Consider the following 17,293-nt stretch of genomic DNA (forward strand, 5'->3'; position numbering starts at 1 on the left):
TTCAATGTATGTTTTTTTTATTTTGAATCAGAAAAAACTAGCTCAAAGATTTGAGAGAGTAAAGTCTGTTGATCTGCATCTTAAATAAAACCATGGTAATTTCAAGCATTTGATTGTGCTCCCATGCAGTTTAGTTGTAGTGATTGAAAGACAACTTTAGACCACTTGGTATCATTATTTTTGTGGAGTAGCAGCATGTTTGTTGCTTTTATAGTTCTTATCTTTATTTTATGACTGAGAGCTGATATCACATTATCTTGCAGGTTTCTAGAAATTTTATGTTCTGGAATTTTGTGTATTTGGAATTACCTGACACATGTGGATGAATAATTTTATTTTCTTTATCTGTTTTCATATGCACTAATATTCAATGAAAAAAATTTGTGATGAGTAATGATCAAAAGTGCAATTGGAAGATTATTTTTATGTATTTTATGAGGTTCCATAAAAGAAAGGACTTAGATTTTTGATAAGAGGCCAAAATTCTTAGTTTAGAGTCATTGTTGGTTTGTATGATTTAAATATCAAGTTCGGGTAGATTTGTGTAAAAACTTTGTTCTATAGTTTGGTTTGGTGTGGACAATGAAATTATTGTACGTGCAGATCAATTTTGATTCAATTTTATTTCTATTATAAAACTGTCCAAGTTGGTATTATAATTCAATGATTAGTTGAGTCTGTTAAGTTGTGTTAAAAAAAAAGTTGAGTCTATTAAATTGATGACAAAAAGAAAGAACTCAGTGATTTTAAAGTCAAATAAAGTTTGAACGAATTGTAAATTTTACAATTGTTTTATACAAAACTAAAAAATGTATTTAAATCATAACTAGGTTTAGTTAGTTTTTACTCATCCTACTTATCATCCTATATATGATTTCCAGTAATAAGAAACAACAAATTGTGAGTTCAAATTATTTTAAATTTGTTAGACACAAATCGATAAATAAATACAAACAAATTTTAAAATTTCTACCAATTTAATAGTTTAAAATCGATTGTATTATATATTCACGAAATATGGTCATTTATAAGTGTCAACTTTTTAAGTTAATTAAAAACTATACGAATACCCCGGACGTAGCCGGAAAAATCTCTAGTTAAATTAATACTTAATTAATTTAATTTCTCATAGTATATTTTTATCAAAATTAATCTATATTCTTCATGAACTTGATAAAATGAATCTATTATTATTATGAAGCATATAAAACTTATTATTTGATTAAAATATACAATCCTAATATCTCTCTAAGTATGTGTCTTAATTCTGCGGTCAATATGTCCAATGAAAGATAATTTCAACAGCTACTCATGGACATAAAAGTTACACAATTCCGATCTATATTGAAAAATATATGAGAAAAATAAAAAATAATTCTTTTAGACAAATCTAAACACGACACGTGTTGCATTACTGTTCATCTTCTTCATATCAGACTTCGTATATGACATTGAAGCATAGATAAGTGAAATGAACGGTGGACAATGAATCATAGATAGTGAGATGAACTGTGGACAATAAATCATAGATGGTGGAATGAATCGTCAGTAGTGAATAGTGGAATGAATCCTGGACAGTGAATCATGGAGGATAGAGTAAAATTAATCATGGACAGTGAATCGTGGACAGTTTTGCTACGGACAGTGAATCGCGGACAGTACGAAGCGTATTCAGCGAACTTAATCGTGAACTGGAAATCGTGGACGATTAACCGTGGACAGTGAATCATAAATCATTCATTACGCACAAACTTTAAAGAAAAAAAAAAACAAAAAACTTATCTTTTCTTGCAGTAAAGACAAGTACGGATTTGCCACCAATTTTTGGTGTAGTGTTAGTGGAGTTTGTTTCATGAAAATGATCTTGTTAAGAACAAAGCTAATGAAAATTCAGATCAACAATACGTCTTTTTGGAAGGGATGTGACATTTCCAAGTAGAACATGGAGAATAGAGGTTTTATCAATTCTGAAATTCGGTATGTCCTGCTTTTGAGTCTTCACTGCTTTCATGACATCCTTGGTCACTCTACCTTGCTTGAACAAATATAACATGTGTCGAGTTAACTTAAGGGCAAGATGTAAGTGTACCGACTGACAGATTAGAGAGAAGAGTCAAACTCACTTTTATGGTTTGACATCAAACCATTTGTATCTTGGTTCCTCAACACCAATGATTCCAAGACATACACATGGTGTATGATTACGAAAGTCACAGTAGTAACCAGACCAAACCATGTCTTTTGTTATTTTTAGTCATACACAATCGCGTGAAGGAATTTTTTGTGGACGTGAAAGAACAGTTGATTGGGAGTAGTTGGATTTCACATATGAATCTTGAATAGAAATCACATTAGTTGATTCATCATTTCTCTTCAATGGACGTCAACAATTCTTTTCATGATATCAGTCATATGAAGAGAAATACGTGGTTTGAATTCAATATTAAGTTGAAACACAAAAATAAGGAAGAAAAATCTTCTAAATCATCAATATTTTGAATGCCCTCCTAGTATATCAAAACAAATTTCAAACATTGGCTTCAAGTATTTTTTTTTCTTCCTCTTTGTTGTGATAGCAGTTGGGACACCATAACACACGATGGCAGCCCCTGTCAAGAATTGCTGAGCGCAGGCATAACGTGCATCAGCCATGAGCGACCCAATTCTCTCTGGTTTAACATCATCACTCCTCTCTCTCCAGAAACTTTCTAACATTGCCTTCACAAACTGGCTAATATCTTGTGGTACATCCCACAAGGTTGCCACAATGACAGGGGAACCGGCTAGCAGGAAAGATATCGGAACACTTTTTGGTACATATCTGCCTCCTCTATATGGCAAACCGCTGCAGCATCCCATAAGAAAAGCTGCAGAACATTTGTTCATATTCTCTACTTTCCGCATGGGAATATATTGATCTCCTGCACCACCACCCCCCCCCCCCCCCCCCCCCCCATTGCATGGCTCGAATCAGTAATTTGAACTTTTTTCTTATAGGTGTATTATGTAAGGGAAAGGACCACCATACCAGAACCATGCCCATGATATAGGAAAAGATCACGATTTCCCAACGCATCATTTAGCTCCTGAGCAGAAGGAGCAGGTGGCTCTAATCCAGCTTCTACCTGTATAAAACAAATATGATCGGTAACAACCAAGACAGACGAATTATATCAGTTTATTTTAATATATGTGTTACCTTGATTTCCTTAATCTCGGACAATCCTTCAAGCACGGTTTGCAATGTTTTGCAATTATATTTCGGATCTAATAGATAACAAGAATCTCGAGGATCGATCACAAGGAAGGGAGAAGGATCTTCTCGGTAACAGCTTTTCTTAAGCACTGCTGATATACTACCCACAGAAGGCATACGGTATACTTCTTGTCTTCTCAATGTTGGAATGTTCTCCCATGGAAGCATCTATTATACAGAACAAGTGTGTTTCAGAGAATACAACATGTTACACATCAATTAATCACAAATAACATTGAATACAATCAGACAGTACCATATGATATTCTAATATTCTCTCCTTTAATTTTAATACTCGTAAAAGCTAACAAGGGTTTAGAATCAATGAGCAAGATTATATCTTTCCTATGTTGTATTTAAGAAGAAAACTCTATTCTAACAATGCACATCCTGAATCTCATGATCCAACACAAGTATTATCGGTTCTCTCTTCTCATTATAATCCTCTAGCTTGATCCCTGAGTCCCGTATCAGTTGTAAGGCTAGCCGGTACCTACTTCGAAGGTCATCAGATATACTGCTTCCATTTTCTTCATCAATATGGTCACTTGGATGACCTCCTATGCAGCAACCATTCTTTGAACAAAGCTGAGATATCCATGAGTCGCCGTCCTTGGCTGTGTCATTTCCAAGGAAAACCTTTAGAAGTGTCTCATTTACTTCCATATTACATTTGGCCCTTAGCTCTTCAACCAGCTTCTTTTGCGTGGACTCATGCGATTTACTATTTGAAGACTCTCCCAAAAGCAGATGCCTCCAGGGACCCAACCAGGTGTCTTCAAGGTTTCTGTATATAATAACAATAATACAACACGCTTCTTTTAAAAATAGAAATATGCTGTAGTCCCGAATTGTGCAACTATAAGTGTGTTCACTATATGCATCACCTCCGCATGGAATGTGTACCTTAGCAATTTATTAAGACGAAGTTCAAGTTCGTCTATCTCCTTCCACCTCAATTTTTCATCTTCCATAGGAACCTGAGAACCAGTAAAGTTGTACTCCTTCAATATTAATCGAAATGCTGGAGCGACAACATCCACCACTGTGGAACCCCATGGAGAATCCCATCTTTTATCCATCTTTTCAATCCCACCTGCTTCGGTGTTGGTAAAATTATTTATGCTATCAAGTAACAATGACAGAAAGGAAATCCCCCTTGATCAACCAATGGATAGTATAAATTTTACCTTCTCCAAGTGAAGAATAAATTGGCAGAAGTACAGCTAAAGGCTGCTGACTCTTTGAGCTCAACCGTGACAAGAGCAGCCACCCACAAACTTGGGGGCTTTTCAATAACTCCTGCAACAATTTACTCAGTGTGCCTCCAAGCACGCTAATGCAGATGGCTGTCGTTTCTGGTAGACCATTGAAAAAGTTTTTTGCAAACTTAACAAGACCGTCGGTGCTTTTGGGAGCAAGCCTGCAGTGTCAGGTAAAAGACAATGGACTCAGTAAGAAAAAAAAAACAAATAAATCCAACTTTAATCCATGTTTTCTAGCTTTAAGACCTGAGAAAGTCGAATTCTTCAGAAGCCTGCAGATCAGAATGTTTTGGTCAGTGCAACTTATCTTATTAAGCAAAACTAACAAGGGATACACATATTAAGATACAACAAACATAACCAGTAAAACAGATCGTAGGAAATTAGTTTTGTTTACCAACCTCTTTATCTGAGTTGCGTCCTGATTTCATAAATTTTGACAAGAAGTGGTAGTTGCTATTAGCACCAAGAGAGGCTTGATGATAATATGTAACCCAATGACTTAAAGAAAGCTCCCCGTCACAGGGGAGTGAGAACTCAGACCCTATAGAAGAGACCAAGTATAACACAGCAAGCAACCTTGAAATCTGTTGTTGTACATCAGCCAGTCTCTTTTTAATATATGCTAAATCACTATCAAAACATAAACATAAGAAGAAGAAAAAGCTTCACCTTTCGACAGAGTATCGGATCCTCTCTGCTAAGTACAAATGCCAACGTTAACAATGAAACCAGCGTCTGATATGGAATATGTGATAAATCACATAAAACAGACCTATACAAAGTAGTGATCAGTGATGTCTGGTGAAATTTACAAATTGGCATTTTATTAAATTTGTATATTAACCAATATGACGAACCTGGAGTGGTAAGTTTGAAGACTCAACTTGCACAAGTTGTATAATATTCTTGCACGATCAAGACCAAATACATCTCCTTTGATTTCCTTCCCAATAAAATCCAGCAATGGACTGCGAGAAGAAGGTGAGCTGAGGATGGATACGGTACTGTTATACAAAGCAGCGATGCTATGCAAAATTGCCCCATGTGCTTGATGAACCTTTCCAGATTTAGCCAAACATTTTCCTGAAATGAAAATCGGTTTAGCTCTTAGAACAACCAATATTCTAGTCGAACATTAATCTGTGCATGTAATCCGTTCTTTGTTGGAAAAAAGACATAGCCGAGAAAAGAAAGTAATTTTAGGCCGAAATTTTTAATTTCTAAGGACATGCATTTTAAAAAGTATAAAAATAGAATATTATAAGGGATAAGGGCATACCAAGGCTGACAAGAACCGTGCACGCAAGCCTCCTTTGGTAAAATTGCCATTTCAAACTTATAAAGTTATTCGGCAATCCAGATCTTGTAACTTCGTTAGAGAGGTGCTGCTGGCTTATTCTATTGATGCAAACGCAGATTCTGTTTTTAGTGTCCCGCATCAACCCCTTTGCATCACAGATATCAGATTCATCAATGAATCTACACTTCTTAGCAGGAAAGTTTTGAGGTCGTTCTTCAAGTGATCGACTCATTGAGCGAGTCAACCTTATAATAGGCTGCTCCTTCATCTCGCAAGCATGCACAATTAGAGCACCTCCTCCACGCCTCATTTTCGAGTCTCTTGGTTTCTCTACCTCGGCTGTTTGATTAATGCATCCTTTCCAAGCTGGGCAGCATATTTTTTGTAAGGCTGCACTATACAGACTCTCAGATTGTCTTTGAGACAAGTCTCCAAATTGCTTATCCAACGTAACCTCTAACATCAGCTTGCAGTTTCGGCAAGGAAAATTTTTTTGACTATCTGTTAGCAGCTTTTTCGCATTCTGGAGCTCCTTTTCTGCTAGATCCCTACACTGCATTTTATTGTAGAGATTCCCTAGTGGACAGAAAAAACAAATAAGTGGCTTTCATGGCCTAAGGAAAAAAGACAAATTGCAGAAAAAAATTAATGAAGCTTCATACCCAAAGCAAGAGAAAATGCAAGGACAAAAGGTTGTAGGCTCTGAATAGATGAAACAGTTTTTCCCCAAGATAGCAAGTTTCCAGCCCTATCTCTTTCCCCCATAAGCTCCCAAATACCACCAAGCTGCATTTTTAAAATAGATTAACAATGCAGAAATAGTGACAGTCCAAGCAACTGCCAAGGAAGTTTTTTTTTTGAAAAAAAACAAGACCTGAAGAACACTTTCCAAACAACATTGGAGCAAAATCCAAGGGCTTAAGTAGCAGCGGCTAATATCCCAGAGAAAAGTTCCACATGGCCATGAATCGGTATCTCTAAGACTTGAAACTTCAAACTTCTTAAAGTCGAAAGTCATTATTTCTACTGTCTGTGTAGTTTTCCCACTAAATCTAAACCATTTTCTTAGAAGAAAATTTCGAATCCTTTGTGCTTCCGTAGCATAAGAGAGAGCCTATAAAAAAAGGGAGATAATTAATAATCTTGATATTAAAAAACAAACTTTCATAAAGTATCAAGAAAAAACTACAATCAGTTGCTATATAGTATATACTAGTAAGACTCTCATGATTCAAAAACTATCTTACCTTGTATAAATTACCACATGACAATTCTCTTTCACAGAGATCATAATATAGAGATGCAGCAACAAAAGACGAGAAACAGGGAAGTGGATCCTGGGAGACAAAATCATCACATTTTAGCCAAACAGTATAATTTAGAAGAAAATAATAGATACATCTATTTCTTACACTTGAGACTGGTTTGGAAGTTGTGTCTAGTTTGGAAGCTGTGCGTTTAATCTCAACTATTGTGATGTCTGACTCATGTATGCTCAGCTCGAACCCAATTGATTTTGCTTTTGAAAACTGCAAGCAACTTTTCCAGAAATCTGTTGACTCTGATATTTCATCAAAGTAGCATGATAATCCCGTGATGACAGCATCATCTATTGGAGAAGGACATAACGCATGACTTAGCCGTCTACAATCCCACAACATTGCCAAAGCATCCTTCAATCTGACATTTCTCCCTTTAAATATTCTAAACATCAAGTCGTATATCCGTTGATGGAGCTCTATCCAACCCTAAAATTGGAGGAAAATAGAAGTATTAAAGGCTAGAAAAATTGTAAAACAATCAGAATGAATGGAGGTATATCCCAAGAGAATAAATTTTAATATGATAAAATTACAAAATATACCTTTATTGAGACCAAATCAATTACATTGAACAGTAGAGGAATCACGTTTTCCAGGGGCATAGTCTCACCAGACTGAATCCATACACATAGATTCAATGATTTGTTAATGTCTTCGAAAATTTGCTGCACATAAAAGTAGGATTAGAAGTAAAGAAAATAGCACACAATTATAGACATTAGCGACCAAACATAAATAAATAAACAAAATTGACGTAACTCAATGATGTTACCTTGGACTCTGGTTTAGTTTCTTGGAAGTATAACGCTCTTAAGAAATATATAATAGTTAGTTGGAAACAAGTCTCATGGCCCTCATTAGATATGCTTTCCTGTGTCAATGACAAAGAAATCATTCACAAAAAGAATTGAACGGTAGTTAAGCTGTTAAACATAGTAAATAAATTACCAAATTAGATATTCCTTCTGATAAATGACGAACACAATCTTGTTCAAAAAGCTCTTTTTCAACACGTGCTTGTTTAACAGGCTCTTGTTCAACAGGCTCTTGTTTAGCACCCTCTTGTTTAACACACTCTTTTTCAACACGCTCTTGTTCAGCTCTAGCAATCCTTGCTTTCCATGTTAAAACTCTTGCTCTCTCCAAGAATAGATCTTTTGTGATGATAACATCTTTCAAAAGGATATCAGCAATTTTTATCTGATTTGCGCGACATAATTTTGAGCACACAGGAACGAACTCCTCATAAGCAAGAATCTCCTACACGTGTGATGTAAGAATATAAGTTCATTTTATTTGTAAATGACAACAACAGATATATATAACAAGTAAACTAGAATGCAAGGTAACATGTCACTTATTGCTTTGGAAATCTATTGCATAAATTAAGTAATTGGTAGGATCCCAACCTGCTCCAAGATATTTCCAGTCACTATTTTCGAAATCTTCTGAGAAGATAGCAGCAAGGAGTGAAAGAGTGTACATGAGTCAGCCAGATCAGGACTCTTATGACGCTTGTGTTGTATCTGATGATAAAATGCAATTAGAAGCGTGAATTAGAAAGCAAGCGGAAAACGCTGAAGCATAAAGTTACCTTAACCCACTGTTGTATTATTGGTGTAAGGTCTGGTAAACTTGCGATGAGTTTTTTAGCTAAAGACCAAGTTTCTAGAATAAAAAAAACAAGCTCCTCAATTTTTAACTCTCCATATTGCTCGAGAACATCCAGATAGTATGCAGATTTGCGACATGCCTCGCTCACAAAATCAGTAACTGCTTTTTCGGACACAAAATCCTCAGATGAGTTAGACTCAAATTTCAGACAGATGAGTCTAACACAATTCCACACGGTTCTAATACATAACTCGAACGCTATGGAAACCTGCAAAGTACAACCATCAATATTGAGAAAATAGACTAGACTGCAAAAAACTTGTAATAAAATGAAAATTTAGAGCTCACGGATGCAACCTTTTTAGAATGCTTTATATTGTCACCAGTTTCAGGAAATGAAGCACATAGATGTATGAGCTCTGGAGGTGAAATCCACGGACTAGCAATTACATCCTCAACTAGGCAGGAAATGATCTAAACATGGAAAACCTTGAGATGGTTAGTTTGCCAAGAACTACGACCTTACAAAAAGAAGAGTCTAAATAAAATCCACAGGTAAGCATTTAACCTTCAGTGCAGAGATGCAGAAGTCATGCAGTGAATCCCCATCGAGAAAATGCTGCGGCACTGCTGGTTCTCTAAGGATCGAGAGTGCACACTCTCCCATAGCTGAGACCAGCATTGTGAGCATTTTATTGCTGTCACCATTTCCAATAGGATCTCTTTCAGTAAGACGATTATTATTGTTTTGTTCTTTGTTAAGTGGCGGCATCAGAGTGTCGAACCACTTTGAATCGCTTTCAGAGGCGATGAGAGACCAGTCAGGTACTTGAGCTTGAAACTCTGAACAAAGTAGACCACATGATTCATCCTTCCCAGCTTTCCTCTCGTTAAACTGACTACTGAGTCTCTCTCTTAGATTGTAACTAGGCCCAGCACTATCCCGATACAAAGATGGATGCATCTTCTGGATTTTCTGAAACAAACGCAAGCAAATGATCAAGACTTGGAATGGAACAACAATAGTTAGATCAGAGAGGACATAGTTACAATCACCATAGGAGATTAGACTCTGTTTCAATCACACACGATGGACAACCTCTGTGTAGTGGGACAGCATAGAGAATGTTCTTAGCAATAACATTTCCTAAGCTGCTACTAGCGACTACTTAAAATGCTTTAAGACACATGCAATTCATGATTTCAAATAAATATACACACCCACCTGCCAAGTCTTTTCACAAGCCGAATCAGTAGTGTTTGTTCTTGAGGCCCTAAACAGAAGAAGCTGTTTCCAAGGCTCTTCACTTCCATAAGAATCCCACTTTGATCTATCCGGCAAAGAAGCATTAGATGTGTCACATGGATCCTTAGCAGCCTCGCTTAACCATTTTAAAGTCTCTACAGAACATTCCCGTTTCATCTTCCCAGGCGAAGAGTGATCCTTGTCAACTTTCTCAAGCAACCACTTGAACTCTGCTCCTACTTTCCTCAACTCATAGTTGCTCTTGGCTTGAGATACAAAGTCTCTAAGCCTAGCAATCAGATCCTTTGAGGTTCCAGGCAACCCCGGGCTAGAATCACTGTTCAACCATCGAGCAAGTGCGGCGAGATACTTGACATAGATCAATTTCGCACCAAGCCCTAATCCAGACTCCTGACCAACTTTATCCCATGCAGCATTCTCAGAAACGGCTTTAAACCCGCCTCTATTACTAACGGTGATGATAAGTCTGAGCCAATCCATGGAACTCCCGTGGCTAGTCATCGGGGAGAGGTAGAGGACAAATGAGGGCTTTTTTGTCCCCAGGGAAAGAGATCTTAAACCTTAAAAGAATTCTGATACGCACCAGTAACAGTCGTCTATTGGAAACAAAGGGGATGTTAGGGTTTTCTCAGTAGGGAGTCGTGGGGGAAGAAAAAAGAGGATAAGTCGAGCCACGTTTTGTTTTGAATAAGTCAATGTTAACTAGAAAGCTGGTTCTGTCTTTGGTAGAGGATACTAATGTCTTTCGTACACAATAAAATGCGTCTCAAAAGTACAATGCGACTTTTGCTGCGTAATAAGAAAATCTTTAAAGTGACTTTTAGGAGGTAATTTTTTCGTTTTACATAGTTTTTTTTTAATTAAAAAAAAAAAAAATTTCAAAATAAAATCACTTTTATTTAGATAAGCTTCAAAATTCTCTAATTTAGAGGTGGGCGTTCGAGTATCCATTCGGGTTTGGTTCGGGTCTATTCGAGTTTCGGATTTTCGGGGTCAGACCCATTCGGATATTTCTAAAATTTGGTTTGGGTTCGGTTTGGATCTTTACGGGTTCGGTAAGGGTTCGGATAACCCATTTAAATTATTTTTAAAGTTTTAAAATTTATTATATACTTTAAATTTCTCAAAATCTATACAAAAAAAACATATTACATATAAATTTGAATAACATATGTCAAAATACTTAAACTTAACATGTTTATTAGTTTTGTTTCAATAGTTGAATACATAATCGATATATATTTTAAGTATTATTAGTGTTTTGACTATACTTTAGTTATTTAGACATTTATTTTTAACTATTTGTATATATTTTCAAGTATTTTGGATAACTTAAAAGTATCTTATATATCTTGGATGCTTTTAAATATATATTAAATCTAAAAATAATTAATATATTTAGGTATATAAGTCTATTTCGGATACATTCAGATACCCATAATACTTCGGTACGGATCGGATTCGGTTTCGGTTATCTAAATACCAAATTTTGAACTCATTCGGATATTTTATCAACGTCGGTCCGGATTCGGTACTACTTTTTCAGATCGGATTCGGTTCAGTTTCAGGTTTTTTACCCAGCTCTATTCTCCGTACCTTACAGCAACAGCCCCTTCATCATTCTTCAATTTCTCTCTCTCCTCTGCATCTCCATTACTCACTGTCTCTCTTTCCTCTGCATTATCTTCTCTCGATCATCTCTCTCTCTCTCTCTCTCTCTCTCTCTCTCTCCTCTCTCTCTCTCTCTCTCTCTCTCTCTCACTTTGTGTTCTTTGTCGTATGTTCTTCGCAGTCTACAAAACGTAATTTATTAAAGATATTTAAATCAGTCTCACAACTTTCTTACTTCAGTTTTTCTGTCAATGATTTCATGTCGATGATTTCTTGTCCATGATTTCATGTCCATTATTTTCTGTCCATGATCTTCCTGTCCATGATTTCCTGTCCATGATTTCTTATTCATGATCAATCAGTTTCTCATGTCTTTAGTCTTGCTCTTTGTTCTCTTCATGTCAATACTTTCCCCCTCAAGCTTGACCATAGGAACTTGGTCAAGCGTGGAAACCATGAAGCATTTCCTCATTAAAACATATACTTGAAAAAACTACTTGGGACAAAAACCAAACAAAGGAAAAAGAGTAGAACACTTCATGACAAGAGAAGTCTATATGAGTCCAAGCTTAGGATGAATGAACTCACAAACCTTGCTGCAAGCTGCCTTGGTGAATATGTCAGCTAGTTGATCTTCACTTTTGTGTAGCATAGAAGAATCACTTGCTGTTCCACTGCCTGTCTCACCTTGTGGCAGTCCACTTCACTGTGTTTTGTCCTCTCATGAAAAACTGAGATGGATGCAATGTGTATTGCTGCCTTGTTGTCACAATGCATAGTCATGGGTGTGTTGATTTCAATACCCAAGTCCCTTAGTAGTCCCTTGATCCATATAAGCTTACTTGTGAGCTTCCTCATTGATCTGTACTCTGCCTCAGCACTTGATCAAGACACCACCTTCTGCTTCTTGCTCTTCCATGTGACCAGATTTCCTCCAATGAAGGGGCAGTAGCCTGTAGTTGATCTCCTATCAATTCTGTCTCCAGCTCAATCGGCATCACAATATCCAACAACTTCAGTACTCTTGTTACATGCCATCCATGCTCCTTGGCCAGGCGCCTTTCCTAGATACCTTAAGATCCTCTCCACCATATTTCCAATGATGCACCTTAGGAGCTCTCATGTATTGACTCACTTGATTCACAGCAAAGCAAATATCTGGTCTGGTGAAGGTTAGATAGATGAGTTTGCCCACCATTCTTCTATACTTCTTGATATCTCCAAATGGTGTAGACTCATACTCCCCCTCTCTCAGCACCTTGTATCCTTCTTCTAATGGAGTCTTGGCCTTTTTTATTCCCAAGGTATCCTGCCTCATTTAAAATATCAAGTGTGTACTTTTTTTGAGATAAGAATAACCCCCTTTTTAGAGCGGCAGATCGCAATCCCAAGGAAGTACTTCAACTCTCCCAAATCTTTGATATCAAAGGTATTTTTAAGAAAAGTTTTAGTTGAGAGAATATCTTCCTTGTTGCTACCAGTGATGATAATGTCATCCACATAGACTAAGATGACCACAATACATTGCTTACTAGTTAATGTGAAGAGGGTGTGATCAGCTTCTGACTTTACAAAGCCTCTTCCATTGAGGGTGGTGCTCAACTTATGGTACCAAACTCTTGGAGATTGCTTCAAGTCATAAATTGCCTTCTTTTATCTGAGAACATTTCCTGGCTTCACTATATTCTCAAGACCAGGAGGTGGTCTCATGTAGACTTCATCCTCTAATTCTCCTTGAAGAAAGACATTCTTCACATCCATCTGCCATAAATCTCGCTCAAAGTTGACAGCAAGAGACAAGAGAATCTGTATAGTGTGAAGCTTGGCCACTGGTGTAAAAGTGTCTAGATAATCTTCACCATATACTTGAGTATATCCCCTTGCAACTAGTCTTGTTTTCTTTTTTCTGGTTTTATATTGGCTCCATACTTAATAGTGTAAAGAATCTGGCTTGTCACTGCCTTCTTTCTTTTTGGAAGTTCAGTCTCAAACACTACAAGAAAAATGGGCTTTGATAGCAGTGAAGGATAACGTTTTTTGCCTTTCTGCTATGGTTGACATACCCGTTAGTTTTAGATAGCGTTTGTATATTTAGAACCGCTATGATAGAACTGTATATTTAAAAACGCTATGCTAGCGTATTTTTAATAGCGCATTATTAAAAACGCTATCTTTGACTTTTTAAATCTCTAAACCCTAAACAAGTTTTAAAACCCTAAACTTTAAACATAACTTCAAATCTAACTATTTTGATATCAAATCTTAAATTTAACCTCAAATATTAAATATAAATTAAAAATTATTGCTTTTTCAATAATTAATCTTAAATCCCAATACCTTAAACCTTTAACCCCAAACCCACCCTATACTCAAACCTTTATTCTAAACTCATAACTTTAAATCTAAAATCTAAATTCAAAAAAAAAATCAAACTTAAACTTAATTCTTCAAATTAATTCAAATTTATTTTCGAATTTTAACTTAAAGTCTTAACCTTGAACTCTAAACCTTATATACTCAAATCTTATATATCATAATAAACCTCAAACCTTCATATACACATTTAGTTATTAAACTAAATCATAAATCACAAATCTAATATTCTCAAAGTTAGACACCAAACTTTGAGCATACATTTTTAAAAATAATATGTTTAATTTTTAAACCTTTAAACTAATTTTATTTACTCTCTTGTATTTTAAACCTTTAAACTAATTTCATTTTACATTTAAGTAAATCATAACTTATAAATAATATTAAAATTTTCAGTCTATTATTTGAAACATTGAACCAAACTATAATTACATTAATTATATATATTTTTTGGTCGAAATTATATATAAATATTTAACTTAATTATTATATTAAATGAAAACAGTTTTTAATGGATTAATTTTGGCCTTTGGTTGATTTCAACCCAATGGCCACAAATATGTTTGGTTTATCTTTTTCTTCTTTCTCATTGGTCATATCTTAATCACAAGGATATCAATCTTAACCACCGAATATTTTTGATCCTATGGCTAGAAATCACACATCTCATATCTCATATCTCAATCTCTTTCTTCTTGTCTCACGTTATCTCTCTCTCTCTCTTTTTTTGTTTACAGATCTAAATATGATCTCATATCTTTTTTAATTCTTTGGATCTCTATCTTCCTCAATCACCACCACCACAACCACCCGTTTGTTTTCGCCGTCCCAGCATCACAACCACCACCACACACACGACAGTTCGTTCGCCGTCCAAGCATCACCACCACCACACAACCACGGTTAGAACTCATCTCTCTCTCTCTCTCTCTCCTCTCTCTCTCTCTCTCTCTCTCTCTCTTTTTTGAACTGTATTATTTGTTTTAGGGATGGAGGAAGCAAGGCAAGGCAGGTATGGCGGCTAGAGGAGGAAGATGACGGATTCAGATTCAGGAAGAGGAAGCTGACGGCGAGTTGGTGAGGAGGCGACGAGATTAGGTCTAGATGGATGTGACGTTTGCCTCCTCTCTGCAACTTGCATCTCAAATCCCAGGATGAAGAAGAAGAATCATGGCTGGAAAAACACGAAGACGAAGGTGGTGGTGCGGCCGGTAGATGAAGAAGACAACGAAGTGGTGGTGTGTTTAGTTAGTAATTAGGTTAAAGTCTGGTTTAGTTTTTGGTTTATTTAGTTTGTTGGTTTATTATTTAATTAGATTTTTTTTTGTATTTTTGTAAACAAATTTCATTATAGATAAATTTAAGTAATAAAGAAAATTTGATTCTATGAATAATTTTAAATTTTAATTAAGTTTTTATTTTTAAATAATTAAACAAAAATAATTCTAAAATAAATAATTCTAAAATATAATTCTAAAATAAATAAATTTAAAAGTAAATAATAACAAAAAATTCATGCTATTAAAGACTCTTTAATTGCATACAAAAAACGCTATAATATATGACAATAAGATAGCATCGCAAAAAACCGTTATCTAAAGTGCTTGACCTATTATGACGGGCGATGATACAGTGCTTCATAAACCGCTATCGTATTGATAGATAGCGTTTTTCGTCCGCTAATAAAAGTCATTTTTCTTGTAGTGAAACCATGTATCATTCTTGATCTTGGCTCCCCTCTCATCTCTAACAGATTCAGCTTATTGGGTGAGATGCAGCTTCAGAATTGAAGTAAACTCTTGTGTTGATCCAGTGTGAAGGTTTCCTGATCCTTGTACTCCTTCTCAAAGATTGTATCTGTTCAGGTTCTGTTTCATTTTCTTCACTTGGCGCCTCTACTTGAGTCTCAGCCTCTGATTCTGATGGCATCTCATCTTGATCATGAGCTACTGAGTTCTCTTCAGGTTGAGCTTGTGTAGACTGCTCAACATTTCTACTTTCCCCTCGCGATCAGGATGAGTGTTCTCAACACTATCAGCTGCAGTAGATGGTGCAATTTCAGGGACAGGTTCCCACCTTGGTAGAGAAGGTATACTGTTTGCTGCTCCATCAGCCTGGTTTGCAAGCACCATATCTTTCTTTCCTCCTCCAAAGAGACCAACTGAGCCTTGTTCCTTGTGAATCTCAGAGCATACCTCATCTGGAGAAAGTAGCTCCTTATTCCTTAGGATGTGCTTGATGAGGTCGCCATAGCTTGGATGGAGGATAAGCAGCAAAGCAAAGACCTTGTCTTGCTTTCTCCTTTGATTAAGCACATCAAGATCAATAGTTGCTAGCCTGAGCATCTCAAGTTCAGCCCACAAGGATCTGAACTTCCCAAAATGTTTATCAAAATCATTGCCCTCTTGACTAAGGGGGCGACTGGTTTTCCCGGTACCACCCGCAAACGCAACTTTTGCGGTTGGTAACGGTTGTTGGCGGTTTGCAACAATCACTCAAATCGCTCGAAATCGCTTCAAACCGATATATTTTTTTTATTTAAAGAAAAAACAATATATATACAAAAGTAAAAATATTTAATAAAAATTTTAAAATTGAAATTTTTGCCATCCTCTCTTAGAATAGTCTTTTTTGTGGTCTGTCTTCTTCAACAATCTCCCAAAGCCCTCTGCCTCCAAGAGCTGTCTTAGCTAGCCTTGCCCAATGTAGATAGTTAGCTCCTTTAAGAGTAACTGGAATCACCACCATTCTTGAGTTTTCTTTTGAATCCATCAAAAATCACAAGAACAGAACTGGAAAAAATTCAAGAACAGAGGAAAGAGACTGGTGTGAATGATAAGAGACTTTAAAGAGAAAAAGAGAAATAAAACCAGAACAATTTGCGGAAGAGATTTAGGTTTCAAGAGCTTGTAGCTCAAATACCATGAGAATTAATGAGAGTTAGTGAGAATTATTTGAGAGATTTTGGGGAAGAACTAAGAGAGATATGTGAGAGAATCCAAGAGAGAGAGACAAGAATATTTGAGAAACATTTTTCCTTAGATTAATTTAGTGTATACTATAGTTACATAAATAAATCTAGCAAGGAGAATAGGACAATGAAAATGAATAAACAAATGAAGATGAATAAACTAATGAATACCAGATCTGGGTAAGTTACTTTCGGATAGTGACAACTCCCTTCTCTCTTCCTTCGTTAGCATATCATGTGACTTTGGCTTGTTTCCACACTCCAACAGCTCTATCCAGTTGTCTCCACTTGTTTAAATTCGTCCAATACTT

General features: G+C 36.1%; 1 protein-coding gene and 1 long non-coding RNA gene across 3 annotated transcripts; one reads left to right on the forward strand and one right to left on the reverse strand.

Moving 5' to 3' along the window:
- Window positions 1-2,377: 2,377 nt before the first annotated feature.
- Window positions 2,378-10,728, reverse strand: LOC106415125 (separase-like). 2 transcript variants are annotated; one of them, XM_048754567.1, is made up of 23 exons: window positions 9,986-10,728; window positions 9,329-9,736; window positions 9,118-9,234; window positions 8,741-9,028; window positions 8,556-8,672; window positions 8,095-8,406; window positions 7,919-8,017; window positions 7,689-7,811; window positions 7,237-7,572; window positions 7,072-7,161; window positions 6,699-6,938; window positions 6,487-6,610; window positions 5,804-6,400; window positions 5,382-5,607; window positions 5,194-5,296; window positions 4,923-5,108; window positions 4,768-4,793; window positions 4,447-4,679; window positions 4,163-4,352; window positions 3,647-4,043; window positions 3,200-3,424; window positions 3,029-3,125; window positions 2,378-2,921 (listed from the first exon to the last, which is right to left on the reverse strand). In XM_048754567.1, exons 1-23 carry the CDS (start codon window positions 10,526-10,528, stop codon window positions 2,488-2,490), a joined length of 5,511 nt encoding a protein of 1,836 aa, XP_048610524.1. In that variant the 5' UTR covers window positions 10,529-10,728; the 3' UTR covers window positions 2,378-2,487. The 2 variants fall into 2 exon arrangements, with proteins under 2 accessions (XP_048610524.1, XP_048610523.1); XM_048754566.1 differs by having other exon boundaries at window positions 4,163-4,355.
- Window positions 10,729-14,862: 4,134 nt separating this feature from the next.
- On the forward strand, window positions 14,863-15,402 carry LOC106415127. The gene is made up of 2 exons (XR_007322388.1): window positions 14,863-14,913; window positions 14,999-15,402. It is a non-coding gene; the product is annotated as an uncharacterized LOC106415127 (long non-coding RNA).
- The last annotated feature ends 1,891 nt before the right edge of the window (window positions 15,403-17,293 follow it).

Source organism: Brassica napus, chromosome C4 (assembly GCF_020379485.1).
Source record: "Brassica napus cultivar Da-Ae chromosome C4, Da-Ae, whole genome shotgun sequence".
Taxonomy (NCBI): Eukaryota; Viridiplantae; Streptophyta; class Magnoliopsida; order Brassicales; family Brassicaceae; genus Brassica; species Brassica napus.